The 24,073-nt window shown below is 35.3% G+C and overlaps 1 protein-coding gene across 2 annotated transcripts in view; it reads left to right on the forward strand.

Annotated features, from left to right (window-relative positions):
- The window catches only part of Mdr49 (Multi drug resistance 49), a 139,720-nt gene that overhangs the window by 102,225 nt on the left and 13,422 nt on the right, over positions 1-24,073 (forward strand). For both annotated transcript variants that reach the window (XM_069824349.1, XM_069824351.1), the window contains 7 exons: positions 373-522; positions 2,019-2,123; positions 4,679-4,840; positions 11,938-12,141; positions 15,176-15,417; positions 15,641-15,800; positions 21,102-21,296. In XM_069824349.1, the coding sequence (XP_069680450.1) occupies positions 373-522; positions 2,019-2,123; positions 4,679-4,840; positions 11,938-12,141; positions 15,176-15,417; positions 15,641-15,800; positions 21,102-21,296 (1,218 nt within the window). The remainder of the gene's footprint in view (positions 1-372; positions 523-2,018; positions 2,124-4,678; positions 4,841-11,937; positions 12,142-15,175; positions 15,418-15,640; positions 15,801-21,101; positions 21,297-24,073) is intronic.

Below are 24,073 nucleotides of genomic sequence, written 5' to 3' on the forward strand. Positions count from 1 at the left end.
AAATTTCAGTTTTTAACAACAAAAGATTATTAAGTAGGTTCTCGCCATTCGATAAAACAGCCACTTATATGATGTCATTTTTCCCATTAAAACAACACACAATATCATAACAATGGACAAACATCCATATCAAACCGAAATCCATATCCATAACTGTGAGCACAGCATTGAAATTAAATTTTACCATTACGCATATCAAAGTCAAAGATAGTAAGCTTACATGTCAAAGCCAAGGATGTTAACATTCGTTTACTAAAAGTAACAACTTTTCCCTAATATGGGATGAAATTTTCTAAGATTTATTAGATCCTATTGGAAATGATACAGAATTGTTTCACATGACTTCCAATAGAAATACTTCTTTGCTTTTAGGCCGAGGAGGAACAGTACAATGCACCACTGAGCCGTATAATGGCCCTCAATAAACCAGAGTTAATTCATAGTGTTATTGGGTGCCTGGCTGCAACTGCGATAGGATGTACTATGCCTGCATTCGCTGTGCTGTTTGGCGAAGTTTTAGGGGTAAGTGCTGAAGAGAAGTTCGTCTCATTTAACATTCAACTTTTTGTTTTGCTATTAAATCAGTTCCAGATCGTGAGAAACTATACTTATACAAAGTGCCCGGTATTCAGTTTTCAGATAACTTGTTCATAAGGAAATTATATAATAAAAGATGCACCATTCCACACTGGTAACTCTGGGTCGAATCCCGGCAGGTCCAACTGAAATTTTTAGTGAACAAAGACGGAGTTTGGTGATAGTTTTCGTGGGTACTTCCGTTTCCCCTACTAGCATTCCACCATTACTCCATTAATTTTCATCATCGGTGTTTATGTAGTTTTCCTCCTTTGATGCACCAAGGGCAACGTCTTCATGGCAGCTGAAAGAGCTGCAAGCTTCGGTGCATTGCCTAATAGATGGGGACACTAAGATGAATGATGCCAGTCAAGTGCTCGCCATTAGTAAAAAAATTATATAATGAATATAAAAATAAGTGTACAGTAATTCAAAGTATTGTACAAGCAAGCATATTGAAGTTTATAAAATATATATTTTTATAGTGTTAAATATTTTCTCGAGCACTGTATGTAGAATCTATTTTAATAAATTTGGTGCTAAGCAATAATATTTACTTGGTGAGTTAGATCACATAGACTAGCTGGAAATTTATATTAACCGTAACTTTTTAAACTTACACTTAAGATTTTACTTAGACAGATATTGCTGTTAGGCATCGTGTAGGGCTAAAAAGTGAGAATAGAATGATTAGAGAAGGTTATTTCTCTTTTCGGAATATGTATTATATGACTTTCTTGTATTAAATTCTATCATACCTAGTTTACATGTTTCGACCTATTATGGGTCATCCTCAGAACTGGTCGTTTTTGGTCTTGGCGCCTCTTGTTTTGTTTCCTGTGAGGGTGTGTTTGTGTGGTGTAATGTGGAGTCAAAGAGTGTGTGTGTTCTGAAATTGAGTTGTGTGTCGAGAATTTCATTGGGGTGTGTTTTTGTGTGTCTGTATATTTCATATTGTTCTAGTGTGTTTAGTTTCTGGCTTTTTGATTGGATGTGTGGTATTTCCATGTCTGTGTTGGTGTCTCTGTAAGTGTGGTTAGCATTTGTGATGTGTTCTGCATATGTGAAAGTGTTTTGTAATTTTGTTATGGCTGTGATGTGTTCTTTGTAACGTGTTTGAAATGATCTGCCTGTCTGTCCTAGAACAATATGAAATATACAGACACATAAAAACACACCCCAATGAAATTCTCAACACACAACTCAATTTCAGAACACACACACTCTTTGACTCCACATTACACCACACAAACACACTCTCACAGGAAACAAAACAAGAGGCGCCAAGACCAGCAACGACCAGTTCTGAGAATGGCCCATAATAGGTGAAACATGTAAACCAGGTATGATAGAATTTAACACAAGAAAGTCATATAATACATATTCCGAAGTGATACAGTGTTAAAAGTTGTGTAATCAAGATGTATTTCTCTTTATTATAGGTGCTGTCTGAAAGCGATGCAGAAAAAGTACAAAGTGATGCCAATTGGTACTCGATCCTTTTCCTAGTGATTGGAATTGTGTCTGGATTGGGCATGTTCCTGCAGGTAAGAATGTGTTTCATAATTATGTTAATAATTGTTGTATAATTATGTACTTGTTATTGTTGTCCTCCCATAGCCTAGCACAGAAGAATCCCATGTCTGAAGTGGAGACATCTGTAAATCTGAATTCATTGCCCTTGAAGATTTAATGGTAAGCAAAGACGATGACTAGTAGATGGCGAGAAACTACCAGTAAATTTTGTCCGAAGCCTTCATTAGGAGTCAAGATCCTTTGACATATCAACATTGATGTAAGGCATGGGACCACTGGCTATGCTTCTCTTCCGAATGAAGGCATGCTCATATTTATTTACACTGGTCTCGGCTGTCAAGTGTCATAATCTCTCAACCACTGAAGACAACGCTGTTGTTTATGTATATAGTCTACTATAATGGTGAAGTAATTCTTATCCAGTTCAAGTCGTGTTCTAAAGGACTTGAAAATGGTTAATTACTGGTACGAGAATTTTTAGAGTATTCTGTAGTTCAGATATTGCAATAGTGTGTCTAGAAAAGATATTCTTCGATTCAACACATAACTTTTAACTACGTAATACAAATAGAGATGAGAACAAGGTATCATGGTTTATTATAAAAATCGCTTATTTGCATACAGTAATCTACAGAATTAAATTACCCAATAATAATAATAATAATAATAATAATAATAATAATAATAATAATAATAATAATAATAATAATAATAATAATAGTAATAATAATAATAATAGTAATAGTAATAATAATAATAATAATGACCTTTCTTAATCAAACAAATTTAAAAAAAGACTAGTGAAGTGCTTCACATGGAGTGTGACATTGTATGGTGCAGAAACATGGACATAACGACGAAGCGAAGAGAAACTACTAGAAGCATTTGAAATGTGGCTATGGAGAAGAATGGAGCATGTGAAATTAACAGACAAAATAAAAAATTAAGCTGTGTTGGGAAGAGTGAGTAAAGAAAGAATAATGCTGAAACTGTCTACTGAAGGATGCACTGGAAGGAATAGTGAATGGAAGGAACATTTCGGGAAGAAGAAGATATCAGATGATAGACAACATGAAGATTTGTGGATCATATGCGGAGACTAAGAGGAAGGCAGAAAATAGGAAAGATTGGAGAATGCTGGGTTTGCAGTGAAAGACTTGCCATTGGGTAGAAAACTATGAATGAAAGTATAAAGAGCAGACTACAGAATCTTGGTTTGATATATTCTTGATAATTCTAGTTACAATACCTTTTTCTGACGTATGAAAACTCTGTTTTTCAGGACTGTCAAACGCAGAATTGTGTAAATATACAGGGTGGACACTAAATACCGACTATAAAGACCAGAGTGTGATAGAGGATACTGTGGCGATGAAATTCTAGATAGGAACCACCATGGTATGATGATTAGTTACGAAGATATTAGAGGCAATACCCGTAAGTCAAATGAGGTAATAGTTACTTTTGATCCATAGTGCGTAGTAATTGGTTGGTCGAATTTCTTGGCTTCAGCACAAGAACTGCAAAAAAAAATAACTGTAGCTGATTTGTTTTCAAGTACTGTACTGTGAGTTCTCTGTGCAGTGTCTCAGTTCAAACTGATGTTACAATACATATGTTTCACATTGTGAAGTAAGGTAAGCACGAGATATTTACATTGCATATGTCAAGCAGGCATCGGTTTTCAAAGCATGCTGCGCGACCCACCTATTGTCTGGCATTAAACTAAATCCTAGCAAACCTGTGAGCGCAAAACGTTTGGAGTGACAAAAGTGCAATTTGGAAGTGCAGGATGTTCGACGAGGACATTGTGAGTTACAGTCTGAACTTAAACTCGTGCGTACAGAAGCGTTTTCTACGGAAATACTAGACATTTGGAACAAAATGCAAGTCCTGTCCTATTTATCCATGTTTTGATGTGGTATATTACACCCTGGTCTTCAAATACGGCATTTAGTATTCACCCTGTATAGAAATTTATCTTTTTAAGAATATAACACAAATTACACTCTAGAAGTGATAATGTTGCTGGTTTTGTTATATAATGTTTTAAAATTTCCATCTTATATCTTATGTATTTATCTGTAACATTCCTTCTTCTTCCTGTTCTCTGTTTTTTTTTTACCTTTTTTTTCTTTCTTTTACTTTTTCTTACCTTTATTCTTCTCCCCTTTCATCTTTCTTTATCTGATTCCTATTTTCTCTTCTCATTCCTCTTTCTCTTCTCCCCCTTCGTTTCTTTTCTTCTTCGTGCTCTTCGTATATCTTATTCTTTTTATTCTTCCCTGCAGCGTCCAAAATCATTTTAGTATCCAAGCCTATTAAGTTGGTCTACTGTACAACCCATTCGGAATAACAGGAGGACCAAATGGAAATAGGAACTTTCATATTTTGGCTGTTTAAATTGAATTTAAATCCTGAAGAGCCAAAGAAAAGTTACACATGTATTTTCTCATGTCTTCATCAAATTCAAGACATAGGGGCAATGATGTTAGAAGAAAAATGGTTAACTTTATTTTTGAAATGTCTCAAAAGGAGTAATAACTTTTTTTTTTTTTCGCGCCAGATGTACTTGTTTGGTCTGGTTGGCGTTCGCCTCACTGAACGACTCAGGATAGCAGCATTTAGTGCCATGTTGCGACAGGAAGTGGGCTGGTTTGATGAGGAGAGAAACCGTGTTGGAACACTTTGCGCCAGGCTGTCAGGAGACGCAGCAAGTGTACAAGGGGTGAGTGAACTTTTCATTTCCTTAATTAATTTGTTTGTACAGTCCTAGAAAAAAGTTTTGTCGCACAGATACTTTTTAAGTCCCAGAAAGGTGAGGCGTATTTCCATAACCTCCTCTTAAACACCACCTTTAAACCGGGATGTTAAATGAGTTGTTACTAGCCAGATGGAGTTGGTGCATCGGATAATTGGGATGTGCGCAGTGGAAGACTTAAATAAATAAGTAGTATGAATTTATAATAACAAATATAATTAACAAATAATAAATAACAAATACATAAATGATTCAATGAAACAAACATGAAAATATGAGGTTAAATGAAAAGAAATGATGTACTAAATTGATCTCAAATACAACAATAAATGAGTTGCAGAACCTTCGACACTTTGAACAATATGGGCCAATATACTTCCAAAGTCATAACTCAATCTAATTGACAAATTCCAAAATAGCAGGTTGATGACCTATAAAAATATTTCCCCGCTGGAACATTCTCACAACATCTCAAACAACATATGAAAACTTAACATCAATGTGCAGCGGTTCCCACTAATACTTACTAAATGCCCAATTAGACTTTAATAATTCCCATAAAAATTCAACTAATAGGCTCAAGGTATTAACTCGATACATTACAGAGAAATAACGCAAAGTGAAACAGTCACACACCTGATCAAAATGCACATACTTAATTAAAACTTGATTCTTAATTACAATTTCTAGATATTATAAATCTCTGTACTATCACAATGAACATAATACCCGAGAGAGAGAGAAAGAAGTGTATATAGAACAATAATGCCTCCAAATTCACGTAGCCACATAAATAAACTAGGATTCAATACACTCGTACTTATAAGTCAAATCATCTAGAAGGTAGTAATCAATTTGGAATAGAAAGTCGAACAATCAAGAAAACAATCTAACATATCGTCACAGACTTTACTACGATATAACCAATAACTGTCATCCACAATTCCGCCAGGCTATCTTGGAATTAAACACGACGTATGCACACAATATCTGCGTATCCTAATACCCACGAAAAATCAAATCACGAAACCACTTCACTTTCTGTAACATACTATGGCCAATACGACGTAACTCCCCATGACTAGAAACCTCACGCAATCTGATACACGAAGCAAGACATTCCCACTAGCGAATATTCTCATAAACAATTCACCAAATATATCGTAATCCAAATGTAACAGACAGTGGCGTATACTGGTTTAAGGGCCTGGGCTACCACTGACCCTATTATTACACAAAATATATTTTTAAGTCCCTATAATAAAATTCCTTACCTATTTATATATGAATTCCAGACGTCTTGATTGGGACGAAAATGCTTTGATGACTTCGTCATTGAAATTACAGTTGGGCCGCTTGCGAAGTTTCTGTAGAAATGACTTTTCAATTGACATCAGTGCCAAGCCGGATAAACGTTCTTGTGTATGAGTTGATCTACAGTAGGATTTTATTCTCTTCAACGCAGAAAATGTTCTTTCTACCGATGCTGACGTAGCTGGTATTGTCACAATTAATGTTGTCAATTTAAGGACTTCAGGAATAACTTGGTTCAGCTGGTTTTCATATATGGCAGATAATATTTCATGGATAGGTTTGTTCGAAAAATCAAAGACCTCTGCTGAATATATTACACTTCATTCATTTTTCAAACGTACTTGATCAAAGTGACTGTTATAGGACTGAAATAATTTGTTTAGTGCCTCATTCGGGAAGTTTTCTCTATAAGCAGAAAATTTTTGAGAATCTAGAAGATATGTGAACTGAAGCTTTCCATAATCAGAAAATCTGTCAGTAATTTCCATGTGCATACGATCTAGTATGCTGTAGTACAGCTGCCTGTATTTCAATTCATCATCTCCTTTTCTTCGCTTTAATGGTGGTTCCATTGTATTGGCTGAAGAATTTTCATTTTCCATATTACTCCATATGGACGGAAACCCACTACGTCTGAACTCGAATATAGTATTTTTTAACTTTGATACCTCTTGCAAGCAGTATGCTATGTCTAGACTTTTTGTCTGAAGAATATTGTAGAGCACATCTGTATGTGCGAACACTCTAGCATAGACTTCAAGAAGAAATATATTCTGAAACTGTGTGAAAAAAATACAAATATCCTTGAGCCTGCACAATTACATCATCAACCCAGTTTTCTTCAGAGTCATTACAAATGATATTTTCAAAGAAAGCAGTCAGTTGTTCTCTGTATTCCTTTACTGTATTTACAAGCCGAGATGTAAAATTCCATCTAGTTGGTGCTACTTTTGGGAGTTTCTTTTTCATAAATTCTTGAGTTTTCTGATCTTTTAGGAGATGATGAGAAAAATGCAGCTAAACCCAACAGTGTTTTGAAAAAAAAAATGCGGCATTCTGGAATGGATGAAGTAGTTTGTTGCAAAACTAAATTGAGAACATGGCTGTAACAATGGACAAATAGTGCTTGAGGATACTTTCCTTGAACTTTTGTTTTTAAGCCATTAATATTTCCCACCATAACTGAAGCACCATCGTATGTCTGTGCAATTAACTTATTGCCGACATTGTATTCTGCTATAACACCTTCCACATGCTGAAACCAAGCAGCAGCAATTTTGCCCGAACTGACATTTGTGAATCCTATAAACCGTTCTTGAACATTGGCAGTACTATCGACGTATCTTAAAACAGTGGGCAATTGACTCTGATTAGAGCAGTCACTTGTTTCATCAACAACAATGGCCGCAAAAGGTGCTTCTTCTATTTCAGATTTGATGTTCTTTATCATAACCCCACTTATAGCAAATATTAAGTCATTATGAATTGCGGGAGAAGTACCACGAAATACTGTTGAACTCTCAAGATGATTGGCCAGTAAATGGTCAAATTCACTTAAGGAACTTAAATATTCAATATAATTTCCTCTATTGTCTGATTCCACACTCTCATTATGATCCCGAAAAGCCAATTCTTGTTTTCCTAGAAAGCAGACTGCGTTAATAAGACGCAGTAAAATCTCCCGATTTTTTTTCCACAGGAGCATTGTGTTAGTTGATATGTAGAGCTTTTTGCTTATCTAGCTGTAAATCAATTCTTGTCTTCCCAAAGTTTGCAAAGTTCATGCTACTACAAATATGAGCTTTTGATTTGTCGTGTTTTAGGACTGCCGTTCGAAGGGAGTTGATATTAGAAAACCCTCTTTTGACCACACCTTAGTTTCGCGGCTAAATAACAAACATGGCCAGCAAAATAGTTTAGACAGTTTAGAACTACCACACAACCAATTCCACTTACCATATGATGTTGAAGTGAAATGGCATGTGTACTCACGCTGTTTTTCTTTTACGTCCATGGACAAATTTAACTCAGGAGTTGGTCTTTCCATTTTCACAATTTCAACTTCCTCGTTGTATGTACGACGGTTAAAAGGCACTTAATAAACCTTCTATTACACAGTCATTTTCAACACAAACCTCTCCAGAAACTTGTTCTGCCATATTTTTCACAATATCACTTAATTGGGAAATTAAAAACTTAATAATTAACAATTAATATAACTCTTAGACACTCGAACAAATCACAAATTTAAAATACTGCACTGCAAGAACACAATCACATTCATGAGCTAGCGTGCTAAGCGTATTGCTGCTTCGCGCCTGCGAAGAAACCGATCATGAGAGTGGCAACTCACCCGCCTACACTGCACGATGGAAACAGAAGAGAGCGGGGGGATGGGCAGTTGTGTGAAGGACAGCGTGCGCGGTACGGTCACAGGCTACCTCACGTAGCAAGCGGTTTCTCCAGCAATGCCGCCTTGACAACTTGTTTCTTTTCGAGAGCAGAGAGCGCATATAAATCTAACAATTACTTTAATTTTAATTACTGTGGTGAAACTAATAATACAAAATTATTACATTATGTTATATTATAAACTTTTTCTTTTGTAATTTCCTTGGGCTACCGCCGGTAGCCCTGGTAGTCCGCAAAATACGCCCCTGGTAACAGATACCAAACAAGTTCGTAATATAAATTAACTACTCCATGATACATTCAATACAACCTTATATGTGTCGACTGAATTCGTGAATGAAATTAATTGTAGAACATTGAATCCCCAAGTATTAACTGGTCGATGTATGGTTCCCGAGTGAGTTATGAACTGGTCGACATTGACTTCCTGAGTGTACTTAACTGGACGAGATTGAGTTCCTAAGTCAAAGGCTTTGCTACTGAAGGTAAAAAGGAAACCTCTGTTCTCTCTCTCTCATTTGTTTCAAAATCCTAGCCAGCCAATAGGAATTTAGGTAACAAAATGAAGGGGAAAAGATGGCGCTACGGGCGATATGCTAGTGATGCGAACTCTATCGGTGACGTAGTAGACGAGATGATCCGCTGATGCGTCGAGCTTGGCTCAAAGGATGCAGTGCACATGATCGGAGGATGTGCGACCTGGGTCACAAGAAAAGGACTAGTTGAGGTAATAAAATTAGTTTTGTTTCATTGTACGTCTGATCATGCGCACTGCCTCCTTTCTGGAACTTACAAAGTATCTGTGCAACAAAACTTTTTTCTAAGACTGTACAGTAGTGGCAAAAAAAACCGGACCGACTCTTGTAGCTGATTTCAGAGTCACAGATTCAAATTTTGCTAGTCACAAAACACATCCATCTTGTACAATTAATTGTAACAATGAAATGTATTGCATTTGTTCGATTCTTACCGTCTTTTGTTTCTGTCAGTGCTTCAAACTTACAGACGAAAAAACTTTGAGACTTTTATTTTCATCTGGTATCAGTATTACATTTCTACCTCTATTCGGCAAAGATAACTGCGTATTTTTACATTAAATAGCAGTACATACCTCTGGCTTCACTATCCATATTAAAATTATCACAGTTTGACACAATGCACACCACAGGATTTTTTTGTATCAGCTACAAGGGCTGGTCCGGTTTTTTTGCCACTACTGTACATTCTTTAACACGGAAATTGGTCACTGTTCCGAGGCTAAGTCCCATCTCGGAATAGCTCGGTAATCATCGTGTGTGCCATGGTTAGGATCTACGTACGTGCGTTTTGCATAGAGAAATTCAAAGCCCGGTCTTTGTAGCGAGAAGAAAGAGCTCTATCGCTAAGCCATAAAGGCCACCTACGTCATTTCGTGACATACACATTACGTCGCTGCTACGACTTGACTTCATCCTCAGACCTCAATGCTTAATATTTCCCTGTGCGAATCGCGTGTTAACCTGAACGAAACTTGGACAAATTCACACTACAAGAGAGTGACTATTTTCCGTGTCATAGGGTGTAAATAGATTAAACTTCTTTCGTACAGTTCGTAAGGGTGTCATCACGTTATGTCTTAATACTCAGGTCTTGACGCGAACTTTTCATATTCTCACTTGTCACTTGATTTGTGCAATGTTCGCAGTTAGCCTCAAAGGACATGGTACAATGCAGTAGTTACCCCTTTGCTCTCTGCATTGGTAAATATGTCTGTGAAATTAACTTCTACTTCTCCCCTGAATCTGTATTCTAGAAATAGTTTCCTTTATTCTTAAATATCTTAACTATTTTAAAAGGAACTCTGAAATTCATGACTATAACACTAGGGCTGCAGTAACTTACATACAGGGTGTTAAAAAATAACGTTTACAATGTTTCAGGGATGATAGAGGAGGTAAAAACAAACATCTTTTGTAAGTGACAAAACTTTGGCAGATGCGCCGTTTATTGTGTATGTAAGTGTTAGTATAATCCATAAGGAACGAGACCAATTGTCGTTTTAGACATGGTGTTCAAACTGCCATCCATTGAAGGCATTGCACAACTGCTACCTTCGCACTATGAGTGTCTGCAATGCTCAAAAAGGCCAACATTGTCTCGAATAACATGTGCAGCTTCAACAATGCGAGCAACTAAGTCTCCTGACGTATCAATTGGTGTCTCATACACAAGACGTTTCATGTCTCCCCACAAAAGAAATCCAGTGGGGTTAAGTTCGGTGATCGAGGTGGCCACGGTACCAGCCCACCCCTGCCAATCCAGCGATCGGGGAATGTAGCATTTAGGTGGTTCCTGACACGACGATCAAAGTGTGGAGTGGCACCGTCATGCTGAAACCATATTCGTTATCTGATGTTCAATGGAATATTTTCTAAAAGTTCTGGTAGGATGTCGCGTAGAAAAACATAGGCCCCAGTAGAATGCAAACGTACTTTCGTGTCGTAGCAAGTCTTCATTGACACCGTGATGACCCTTTTAACTTGTTGCAGACACAGCAGTAAAAATAGAACTAACCAGTGTGTGTTGTGATGGAAGTCAAGCCATCTACCCTTCAGGCCATCTAGTGGCAAAACGGCGCATCTGCTAAAGTTTTGTTACTTAAAAAAGATGTTTGTTTTTACTTCTCTATCATCCCTGAAACGTTGTAAACGTTATTTTTTAACACTCTGTATAAACTGTCATATTTAATCTTCAACTTTGTAAATTCATTACAATTGTATTATTGCATTCTGGATCCTTGTGGTCAGCATCAGTGGAGAGCAGACGATTTTTTCAAGTCTTTCTCTCTCTGCTTCTCATACAAGTATCATATTATATAACAAGATACCAGAATACGGTATATAACAAATTTAAATTATAAATGTTTCAAAACTAGAGTAAAAACTACTTCGCTTGTGTTCATGCTTTCAAACTTATCGGTACTGATTTTTTTTACATTAAAGTCATTGCATTGCATTGTACTTATTTAGAATTTAGTTGAGCTTACCTAATACTTTCTGTTAGATAATTTCATCTGTCGAACAACCTCGCACGTTTTGCATAAACTGACAAGCTTCTTTGTTCGAAATTATCCAGTGTGAACTTACGTAAACTACATCCCCCCTCCACTAAAGCGAAAACTATGGAGAACTTTCTCTTCTCATTTATGTAAAGTTAATAAATTTTCTGCTTGTACTGAAACTTAATATTGGACGTAAAATGTGTTTTTAGTCACATGAAACGAATTACGTTATATGTATAATATTCTTATTATTGACCATGGTTTTTATTTTAGGTACCGGTATTTATCTTTTTTTCAGGCGACTGGATCGAGAATTGGCGTCATTTTGCAGTCCTTATCAACATTGGCTATTGGTACAATACTGGCCTTCATCTACAGTTGGAACATGACTCTAGTATCATTAATATCGGTCCCTCTTGTGTTTGCTGGGGTTTTCATAGAGTCTAGAGTTATGCATGGACAAGGACTGAAAGAAAAAACTGCATTAGAGGCAGCAACAAAGGTAGGTTTTGTATTAAATTGCTTATTTTTAATTTCATAATTTTCATATTGTTGATTTAGTTATGAAGATTAGATAACTTCAGATGTTTGCACTGAAAGGAAATATGAATTATAGGCTATGTAGTATTTTGGTGATAATACTCATGGAAGAGGCAGCCAGAACTATTGAAATAAACTAGCCTACTTAGAGTAATATCAATGTGTTAAGAAAGTTCGTATTTGGAGATGCATAAATATGTTCTATTTTACTTTATAATGTCTGTAGTAATTATTTTTATTCTTCATATTTACTGTATGTCATAATACCAGGTGAACAACTTCACCGGATGTGTTTTGAGTAGAGAAATGGGAGGTCATTGCCATGTAGGTTTTTTTTTTTCGTAAGAAAAATTCAGATATATGTAACTTACTGTCTAAAGTTTCTCTTTAAACGTGTAAAGAGAAGCTGCAAGCAGTGTTTTGCTTCAACTAATTAGAAAAATTTCCTTCCACTTCAATATTTAAAGGTATAATCAGTGGCGGTTTTAGTGAATAAGGACACGTAAATATTATCCTTTGTTTAAAACGAGCAGTTGGAAACATACTCAAATTCTTGTATTGTAGTACTCGATCACCATGATTGAAGTGCAGACAAATACATAACAGTGTACAACAATTTCTTAATGTCCCTATAGGCTAATTAACTGCCGTAATATTTTTATACATCTTGATTACACAACTTTTAACACTACATCACACGGAATATGAATTATATGTCTTTCTCGTGTTAAATTTTACCGTATCTGGTTCTGTTCATATTTTTATATAAATTTAATTATTATAATCAATTTAAAATAATATTTGAAAGTTCTGTTAACTGAATGTCTTCTTATAATAATATTGAAAAAGTTACATGATATCTGAAAATATTTTGCTCAGTTTTGTTTGTATTTTTCCAGAGTGAGTTTAAGGTATTGATAGACAGGTACCGTATTTAACATTATTTTTTAATAATTATTTGTCAGAATGCAGCATGATGTTCATAATAAATTCATTATATTCCACTGTACATCATTCTAACTATTCAAAGTACTACTGAACAGAAGAAAATTCAATATTTCATTAAGCCATGAAGAATTGTCCCTTCTTTTACTTGTATTAATACTGGTAATAATAATTTAATTATAGTATGTATGCTGTTTGTTAGAAAAGAAGTAATCTAATTGAGTTTGAGTCGAATCCTGCCAAAATACTTTCCTTAGAACCGCCACTGTTTACAATCTGTTACCTATATTATGTAATGTGTAAAATTAAAATACATTCATAATAAGAGCACTGGAGTATATATATTTTTCTAAATTATAGACATCAGCTCAAAGAATCTGAGTGACCACAAAGGTCCTGAATACAATAAACATGTACAATATAATGGGATGTGATACATTGAAGAAAAAAGAAAGTTAATTGTTGAAGGCAAATATAAGTGGATTAATTGAAATAGAGATGATGATGTAATATTTGAAGAGAATCCTTGATAATATTTATAAGAATGGACATTACATAATCAAAAGGAATGTGAAGTTCCTTAAGATAATTCCATGTGAATTTTGTAATTGAACCTCTACTGCCAAACAGCAAACCAATGACAGACCATTGTTTAAGAGGGACGTTTTACTTCTGAGAAAGATACGGCAGACAAGGTTCATATATAGACTTCTTCTCAATATCAACTTCGGTGGCCTGATTTAGGTTTCTTTCGAAATGGATAATAGGGTCAAGAACAAGAGCCTGTTTTAAGCGTTTGTTGATAGCAATAATGTCTGCCCGTCTAAAAGAACCATCTGATGATACACAATGCACTTCCTCATGAATCTCCTAATTTAAAGTTTTTAACGATATCGCCAAAGCATGTCGTACACGATGATGTCTAGCATTGATCAGCAGCTCGCCTTTGGGGCATTGTCCAAGCACGTGTCCAAGTGTTTCAGGCTCACTACGGCAGCGGGTTGTGCTTAGAGTTCTGCCCGGTATTGCTCGAATCACCGAAATATTGCTTGACATTTTTAAAGCATTGGTTCATTCTGAGGAAGATAGGCCCTTTCGATTGCTTACCCATGAGTTAGCCTTGGGGAGATCACTATAAACATTAACCCCTTTACCACACAAGGTATACGATGAAAGAGTAATGGAACGGAGAAAAATTCTCTCCGGCACCAGGATTTGAACCCGGGTTTTCAGCTCTACGTGCTGATGCTTTATCCACTAAGCCACACCAGATTCCACCCCGGCGTCGGACAGAATCATCTCAGATTAAGTTCCACTCTTGGGTTCCCTCTAGTGGCCGCCCTCTGCACTACATCATAGATGTTTATGAACGTAGGACCGAAGTCCACACATGTGCTGAGATGCACTCGTTATGAGTGACTAGTTGGCCGGGATCCGACGGAATAAGCGCCGTCTTAAATCACGAAGTGATTTACGCATATCATATATATTATTTTAATGTACCGAAGTACATATGATATTCCGTTGGATCCCGGCCAACTAGTCACTCATAACGAGTGCACCTCAGCACATGTGTGGACTTCGGTCCTACGTTCATAGACATCTATGACGTAGTGCAGAGGGCGGCCACTAGGGGAACCCAAGAGTTGGAACTTAATCTGAGACGATTCTGTCCGACGCTGGGTGGAATCCAGTGTGGCTTAGTGGATAAAGCATCAGCATATAGAGCTGAAAACCTGGGTTTTCAAATCCCGGTGCCGGAGAGAATTTTTCTCCGTTCCATTACCTTTCATCGTATGATGACGCAGAATATCTGCATGGAAATATCATATGTACTTCGGTACATTAAAATAATACGCAAGGTATGGTTTGTCCAAGTTTGGAATGCATCATTTCTTAAGTGTTTACGTGGTATACCTGGTCTCTTTCTCTGCACGTAATAGTTTCTTATTTTTACAAGGAGATGCTCTGAAAGGAGTAATAATATGCTGTTAACAGAGCATTAGGTGGAGTCCAGTGTATAATAGTTGATTTATTTCTTGTTGATCCAGATTGCCATAGAAGCCATTGTGAACATCCGCACTGTAACAAGTCTGTGTGCAGAGCGCCTCTTCCAGCATAACTACATGGTGGAGCTGAAGGTGGCCCAACAGGCTGCCAGGCGCAAAACTCGCTTTCGTGGACCTGTGTTCTCTCTCGGGCAGACAGCTCCGTTCTTTGGTTATGGTCTAAGTCTTTACTACGGTGGTTATTTGGTAGCCACAGAAGGATTGCCTTACAAAAACGTCATCAAGTGAGTAGATATACTTGAAACATATTTGTAATACCACCACCACCACCACCCTCCCAAATGTCTACTGCCAATTGTGTATTGTACACTTTTTCGTTATGAATATATTTAATGTCTTTTGTTTGCTGTTTAACAAAATTAATATAACTGTCAAATTCTACTGGAATGATTTCCTGTAGTAACAGTTATTCAAGAAGTATTATAATGTAATTCTTTGTTTTTACAGAGTTTCTGAAGCTCTGATTTTCGGAGCTTGGATGCTTGGGCAAGGTCTAGCATTTGCTCCAAATTACAGCATTGCTAAGATGGCAGCTGGAAGGCTGTTCAGACTTATGGACAGAAAACCCCGCATTTACTCTGCACCAGTGACTGGAACTGGTATCTGGGTGAGTGGATATTACAGAAATGATATTTTCAGAAAATAATTTTAAGCTCCTAGAAATAGATATTTCACCATGTTCATAACCAGGGAAAGGATTTATATGTAAATACATATTTACTTATAAAGCTAATATAATTTATATTTTGCATTATCTTTATGTTTCACAATGTGTAGGGTTGAAAAATCCTACTTTTATTTTCCATATTTTTCCATATTTTAGAGTTTAGTACATATTTTCGTTAATTTCCATATATTTTCCATATTTCATATAAAACAGTCCATATTATATTAGGTTTAACAATAAAACAAAACAAAATTCCATTAACTTTTAAAAATACATTTCAACAATAGAGATTTAAACACATGTTCAGTAATCCCTTTAACATCAGAGTTATTTGAAAATTAGCAGTCCTATCAACAATGGGAAAGTAAGTTACAAAACTGTATTAATTTAATTTAAAATTTTTAACAGACTTCAGTTGTGCAGCTCAACAGTTAAATGCCAGTCAGAGTACACATAGGTTCAGTTTTGTAAATCATACTATAAAGACGGTAAATATGCCAAAAGTACGTCATTCAGTCAATTTAAAATCAAAACTAACAAGTTACATTTCAGAATTTAAAGAAGATGGTTTATCAACTGACAATAAAATATTATTTTGTAATTTGTGTCAGTGTGCAGTATCATCTACACAAAAGTTCCTGGTGCAACAACACATTACAACTAGTAAACATCAGGCCAACAAACAACTAAATTCCAAGCAGAGACAATTGTTTTTAACACAACCAACAACATCGAATGTAAGATCTGAGTTTAACATCGACCTGTGCCGTTCTCTCATCTCTGCTGATATTCCTCTCTACAAACTAAAGAATAAGGTCTTCAGGGAATTCCTTGAAAAATATACTCAACATACAATCCCGGATGAGTCAACACTTAGGAAGACGTATGCTCCATCCATCTACGATGAGACAATACAGAAGATAAGAGATGAAATTAAAGATAGTTCAATTTGGGTTTCCATTGATGAGACTCCCGACAAAGAAGGTAGACTTGTTGGTAATGTAGTTATCGGTTTGTTAAGTGAACAATATTCTGAACGAATTCTTTTACATTGTGATGTTCTAGAAAAGTGCAATAACAAAACTATAGTTAAACTGTTCAACGAAGCTATGGGTATCCTGTGGCCAAAGGGTATTATGTACGATAATGTGTTATTCTTTATTAGCGATGCTGCCCCTTATATGGTCAAAGCTGGACAAGCATTATCTGTTGTATATCCTAAATTGACTCATTTTACTTATGTGGCGCATGCATTTCATCGTGTGGCAGAAGTGGTCAGAGACAATTTCCCTAAAGTAGATTTGTTGATTTCATCAGTGAAAAAAGTATTTCTCAAAGCTCCCAGTAGAGTTAACGTGTTGAAAGAAATGTACCCTGAAATTCCATTGCCACCAAAGCCAATTTTAACTAGATGGGGTACATGGCTAGAAGCAGTTGAATATTATGCCGAACATATAGACTCTATTAACAATGTTCTCCTTGCATTGGACTCTGAAGATGCAGTCTCAATTGATACTGCGAAAACAGTTACCTGTGACATAAGTGTGAAGAATGACTTAGCTCACATTCAGCATACATTTTCATGCATCATAAAAACGCTCAAAAGTCTCCAAAATAGGCACCTTTCACTATCTGAAAGTTTTGAAATTATAAATAGTACTGTGGAACAACTGAATCGTGGTAGAGGTAAAGTTGCAGATGCAGTAAGAGCTAAGGTGGACACTGTACTTTCAAAAAACCCTGGATATGAAGAACTACAAAAGGTTGTTGCTGTGATGAGTGGTGAATCAACAGTGAAGATTAACTTGGACTTATCCCCAGCAGACATTGTGAAATTGAATTATGTACCAGTTACTTCTTGTGACGTCGAACGCTCTTTTAGTCAGTATAAATCTATCCTCAGAGACAATAGAAGAAGATTCACTTTTCAGCACTTGAAAGAAATGTTTGTAACCTATTGTTATGGTAACAGACAATAAAAATTGTGTTTTGTTGAAACTACATTGGAAGATAAGGTACGTCCATTATATTTTTTGTTTAGTTTGATTAAAATGTACCAATATTTAACGTACATAGTCATTTTTTTATAATTTTAAGTCCATATTTAATTCCATATTTTGGTAAAAATCCATATTTAATTCCATATTTTGGTAAAAATAACTACATATATATTTACATATTTCATATATTTTTAGTCCATATAAATCCGTTCCCTGTTCATAACGGTTATTTTAAAGACAGAGTATTTCTACTCACGCGTTTATTTCGTTTGGTTTAGCTGATGTGCTTCATTATTTTGTAGTAACTGAAGAACTTTGTGTAACATAATAGTAAACCATGGTTTGACGAAATGAGATTTCGCCATAATTTGGTGCATTATGTATAAAAAATTGGATTTCATTGCATTAGTAGTCTCTTATTTATTTTATCTATGCCATACATAGTCGCATAGAGGATAATAAATTCTTTTATTAATTTAAGCTAAAAATTGTCGAAAGAGAAATTTAAGGTATGGAAGTGTTTTAAATCTTTAAAATGCCTTTTTATGTAGTTATTAGGGATACTATTTTACGTGAATAAAAATCTTGAATTGCTTGAGAGCCCTTAATAAAACATTGAGTCTGAGATGTATAAGTAAAAAAGCAAAACTTACATTATACAAAACAGTAATAAGATCTTGTGCTTTATGGCAGTGAAACTTGGACACTGTCTAAGAAAATGGAACAGCAATTGATGACATGGGAGAGGAAAATTTTAAGGAAAATTTATGGTCCAAAATATGAAAATGGTCACTGGAGAATCAGGTATAATACAGAGTTGAAAGCTCAAAATAGATCTCCAGATATTGTAGCTGAAATTAAAACCCGTAGATTGGAATGGTTGGGACATGTAATCAGGATGGATGATAGCAGAGTACCCAAAAAGATTTTAAATTCAAAACCTGAAGGTAGACGCAATATTGGCAGGCTGAAACTAAGATGGAGTAGAGGATGATCTAAGGACTTTAGAAGTGAGAAGATGGAGGCAGAAGGCTGTGGTTAGGCAGGAGTGGAACAAAATCCTAAGGGAAGCCAAGGCTAGACTACAAGGGCCGTAGTGCAAATAAGAAGAAGAAGAAGAAGAAGAAAAATTTTAAATTTCGGTATAAAAATTTGTTTAATTTCGGTGTTATGTCGCTTTTAAAAAAATTAAACCTTTTGACTATTATCGTGCAAAATGCATTGCTGAATGTAACTAAACAGACTAGAGGTCTGAATTACCAAGAGAATCTTAAGGCTCTTTGTACATTTTGAGGAAATTTATAGTTTCCTACCGACAAAATTTGTGCAAGTTTGAGTGAATAATTTTGAAAATAAGATGCTTAAGAAAATATTTGGGGATAAGAGGGATGAAGTTACAGGAGAATGGAGAAAGTTACACAACGCAGAAATGTACGCATTGTTTTCTTCACCTGACATAATTAGGAACATTAAATCCAGATTTTTGGGATAGGCAGGGCATGTAGAACATATGGACGAATACAGAAATACATATAAAGTGTTAGCTGGGAGGCCGGAGGGAAAAAAACCTTTGGGGAGACCCGAGACGTAGATGGGAGGATAATATTAAAATAAATTTGAGGGAGGTGGGTTATGATGCTAGGGACTGGCTTAATCTAGCTCAGGCTAGGGACCGATGCAATGACGAGCTTATATAAGGGCGGCGATGAACTTCGGGTTCTCTAAAAGCCATTTGTAAGTAAGTAAATAAGGCACCACAAAACATTGAGGCTATTTTTACTTTATATTTAAAAATAAAATCACCTGAAATACAGTTTGAATATTAGATTAAAAATTATGTTTTGAAATAGGGTTTGAATAAATGAAATCCAATATTTTACATATAAATATGAATACAAAATAGATTATATTACGGTATTTAATTTGATAACACAATCTCAAGGGAAAAAATGGAACTCTCTGCATCATAATCCACAGTTAATTCCCGATTTACCAAGCAAATCGTCTGTAGCTGCATTTAGATTGGCAACAGGCCATGACTGTTTGGCCAAACACTTGCATAGAATTGGAATATAACAGTCCCCTAACTGTCCATTGTGCAACTCAGACCAAGAAATAGATTCGGAACACATCAGAATCTGTGCTTCATTGGCTGACCATGACAATATCTTTGAAAAATATTGGAGTGCAAGAGGTCAATTGACTGTATTGTCAAACGCCTGGCATTAGAAAACAGCAACAAACAACAACATATTTTAATCACAATTTTTAAGAAAATTCCACTACCTAATTAAAACAAAATCAAAAATGCAGCTAACTCCAATCACTGCCATAACTGCCAACAGTATAGCGGGTAGGGAAGTTAGCTTTTTTGTAGTAATTCACGAACATATTTATGTTAATTCCATCTACTGGTATATATTTTCATCACAGGCCAGCCTCATGGTCTAGTGGTCAGAGCTTCTGGCTATAGTTCATGCGGTCCCGGGTTCGATTCCCGGTTAGAGCACAGGAATTTTTCCTTAAAGGGGATCATTCCTGTGTTCGTCCATGGTCTGGAATGTAGGTTAAGTTTAGATTTAAGATCTCTCCTGGCAATACATTATCATAATCATCCTATCACATCATCGGGGTAATGTAACTCCGCCTTCAAGGCACCCCAACCTCAGAAGTGGGTTACAATTAAACAATTAAACCACAGCCAGGAGAGAAGACCAGAAAAAAAAAAAAAAAAAAATTTCATCACAACCATATTTCCTGAATCCGTGGTTTGCGAAAACTAGGTACCAATATCTCTAGTATTTACCGGTATGTACCAGTTTATGACTAACTAGTATAGTGCACAGAACCCTCCATTTATAAATCTATTTTTTTATTTCTTTGTTGCGTAGAATACAAGCATGTATTAGATTTAACAATAGAACTTTGCACATACAAACGATCCCATTTATGACGTGGAACTAAATTCTTGAATATTGTATTGTCGAACAAGAATTAAATGCCCTAAATACTTGAACAAAACTTACGGAAATCAATGATATGTCAACAAGCTATGACTACCTAATAAATACAAGCCAATATGATAATTTTATACTACGTCCATTGCAAACTAAGACGTGCTTTAAAGCCGAAATACGCACATAGAATAAATATGTTATTTTTAAGTGAAAATTCCATTTTATAGAAGTTTGCTGAAAAATCACTTATTGTAATATTTTTCACAGTGTTATGTTTGTTTCAGAATGCAGAAGGCAACATCGACTATTCTAAAGTGAAATTCCAATATCCAACAAGACCTGAGATCCCCATTTTGAAGGGATTGAACCTCCAGATAAAGACAGGCCAGACTGTGGCTTTAGTAGGACCCAGTGGATGTGGGAAGTCGACATGCATACAGTTGTTGCAGCGATTCTACGAGCCTGCCAGTGGAACTGTGGTATGTATAACAGGATATCGTGTTTATTGCATTATATTGCATGGAGTTTGGAATGTTTTTCGTTTCTGCTTTTAATTAAATTATGAACCTCATTAAATGATAGGAACAGGAATGCCATTCCATAATACTTTGTAAAATCACTGAAAAACGAAAGGCAACAGCTCCAGTGAGGTCCTACTAATTTTACTGCATTTTTTATTTAATTTTTTTTTTGGTCCAAGGAAAATACTCTTTTTCCGAAAATACTCGTAAAAAGTAACAGTGTTTTTGTGAGAAGCTAGTATTTTCTCTGAACCAAAAATATAATACAAATGAAGTAAAAATTAGTATTTTACTCTACCATATCTGTCGTAAAAATTTTTAAGTACACATTATCGTTGCTCATTGGAGCAGTTTCCTTTCTTTTTTTAAGTTATCGAAGTGATACTATAAAGTGCTAACAAATGCCATTTCTTTGCTTATTATTTACAAAAGACAAATATAAGACTCGTCCTGAAAAAATTTATTTTTGGTGATTATTTGAATGGAAAGGATGTTCCTCATGTACAGTACTAAAAAATTCTGTCCTAGTGAAAAGAGAATTTTCCAGGTCGTCTTATAGTATTGCAAAATTGAGAGACTGGAAATATACGTAAAAGACATGAAGTGTACGAAGGGACGAAATTTTTAATTAAAAAAAATCCTAAATGCTGTAACATTTAATGGAGAACGTTTTTAAATAATGCTATATATTTAATTTTTATTTTTAATGTAATGACAATTGGTGATCATGATGAATGATTATACAAGAGATACCTTTGCTACTATTTTGTGGGCTACATGAAAGAGACAGTTGACACAGCAATAGTACCAGGGTAATGAAAGTTTTGTTTAGTTGTAAGGAAATATACATAGAACTAGTACAATCAGAAATGAGAATGCTTAGGAAGAGAGCAAAAAAAAAAAAAGTCTTTTTCGCCCTTTCCCCAACAATGACTTATCATTGGTCTGTAGGAATATAAAGCCACAGCCCAAGAGAAAATCGCTGCTAGCTTCTTGATCATCTTGAACTAACCGTTTGCCACTTTCTCCTCTCTTGGATTTCGTAACATACATATACTTAGAGGCATACAATTCAGAGAAAGATGCTAGCTTCCTCCCTTTCTGATTATTGATTTTTTGTTTTGAGAAAGTAATAGAAAATTCACATGAAACGTCTAGAAGTACCTACCTATACTCAATGGGGGAAGTGAGACAGTATGCACCGGTATGGAATATCGCAACTGGTTTCTATGGCCCCCTGGAATGCTTACAGCGGTAGTATTTCAAGTATATAAGGTTTTAGTCTGTAGCCTGTGGTGGCCATTGTTACCAATTTAGTGATTGTGTCATTTTTGTTGTTGTTGTTGCACTTTTTTATTAATAACTAGCCGTACCCGTGCGTTCCGCTGCACCTGTTAGAAATAAATATAAAGTAATTACATAATTAAAATAGGACGTTTGATCCAGGAAACAACTTTTACAACAGCGCAAGATAATCTGCTTCGCTCATTACACAATTTTTTTTGCATTGCATTTATTGCATATATTTTTTATGTATTTTAACACGATTCAATTGAGCATAGTTAAAATTTGAATTATAAAATAATGGATTGCTAAGCTAACGTACTATTACTGCATACTAAATCAATACACTCTCGTTGTTCGTTAATTCTCTGAGATTAAAATGAGTGTACATAAATATTATTTTAAGAAATACAGAAAACGAATGTACAAAATAGCCTATCAAATTTTCTGTGCATAAGAAGCTATTTTAATCTTACCTGTCCTCGATTTACTCAGACGTTACTGTAATAACATTATAGCATTATGTCCATCTAGAGAAACTACACTTTCGAATGGTGAAATAATAATTAATTATACAAATCGGTTAATTTAGCTTCTGATATTACTTCATACAAACACAGAAACATTCTCTGTAGGCTATGTTTAATAGCTTTCGATTGTTGATGTCCAAGGCCCCTGTTTCAATTGTTGTTGTCCAAGACCCCTTATAGACGAAGTCATTTATTCTTAATTCATTGCACCGTCTTAGATGGCGTTATTTTAATTTTAAAACTCCTTTAGCTCATTAAATATCAGTCCTATCAAAATTTTGTAAAGAATAAAACTTATCGGAAATCATTTTTAAAGAAACTTTTGTTATGTAACATTTTTCACAAAAATCAATAATAAGCAAGATATTTCGATTTATTTAATTCAGGCCCCCTTAAAACCCCCCTTTTAAATAAAGTATTTTGAATGCCATATAGCCTAAAATCTAAGTTACAATACACTTAATTTATATTCCAATTTTCATATAAATCGGTTCAGCCATTATTGCGTGAAAAGGTAACAAACATACAGACATACAAACAAAAATTTAAAAAATGCGATTTTCGGTTTCAGGATGGTTAATTATATATGTTAGGACCAATTATTTTTGGAAAATCGAAAATTACCAGAAAAATTTCGGTTACAGATTTATTATTAGTATAGATTAAGTAAAGAACTTTGAAGCTTTAACATTATTTTAAAGTCTCAATGGACATTGTAAAATAATCTAGTATAACTGAAGTAACTTGAAATTATTATATTAAGAAATTTTAATGTGTTGCATAAGCTCCAAAGATTAGTGTTACTGACTGCAGGAAACAATGTATTGTATACATCATGTATGTGTAAGTTGTTAGGAAGTGGGTATGCTTTTTTTAAATCGAAATATACCAGGGGAACATCTTGGGGTAGCATACCGCCTC

Source organism: Periplaneta americana, chromosome 4, assembly GCF_040183065.1.
Source record: "Periplaneta americana isolate PAMFEO1 chromosome 4, P.americana_PAMFEO1_priV1, whole genome shotgun sequence".
In the NCBI taxonomy this organism is placed as follows: domain Eukaryota; kingdom Metazoa; phylum Arthropoda; class Insecta; order Blattodea; family Blattidae; genus Periplaneta; species Periplaneta americana.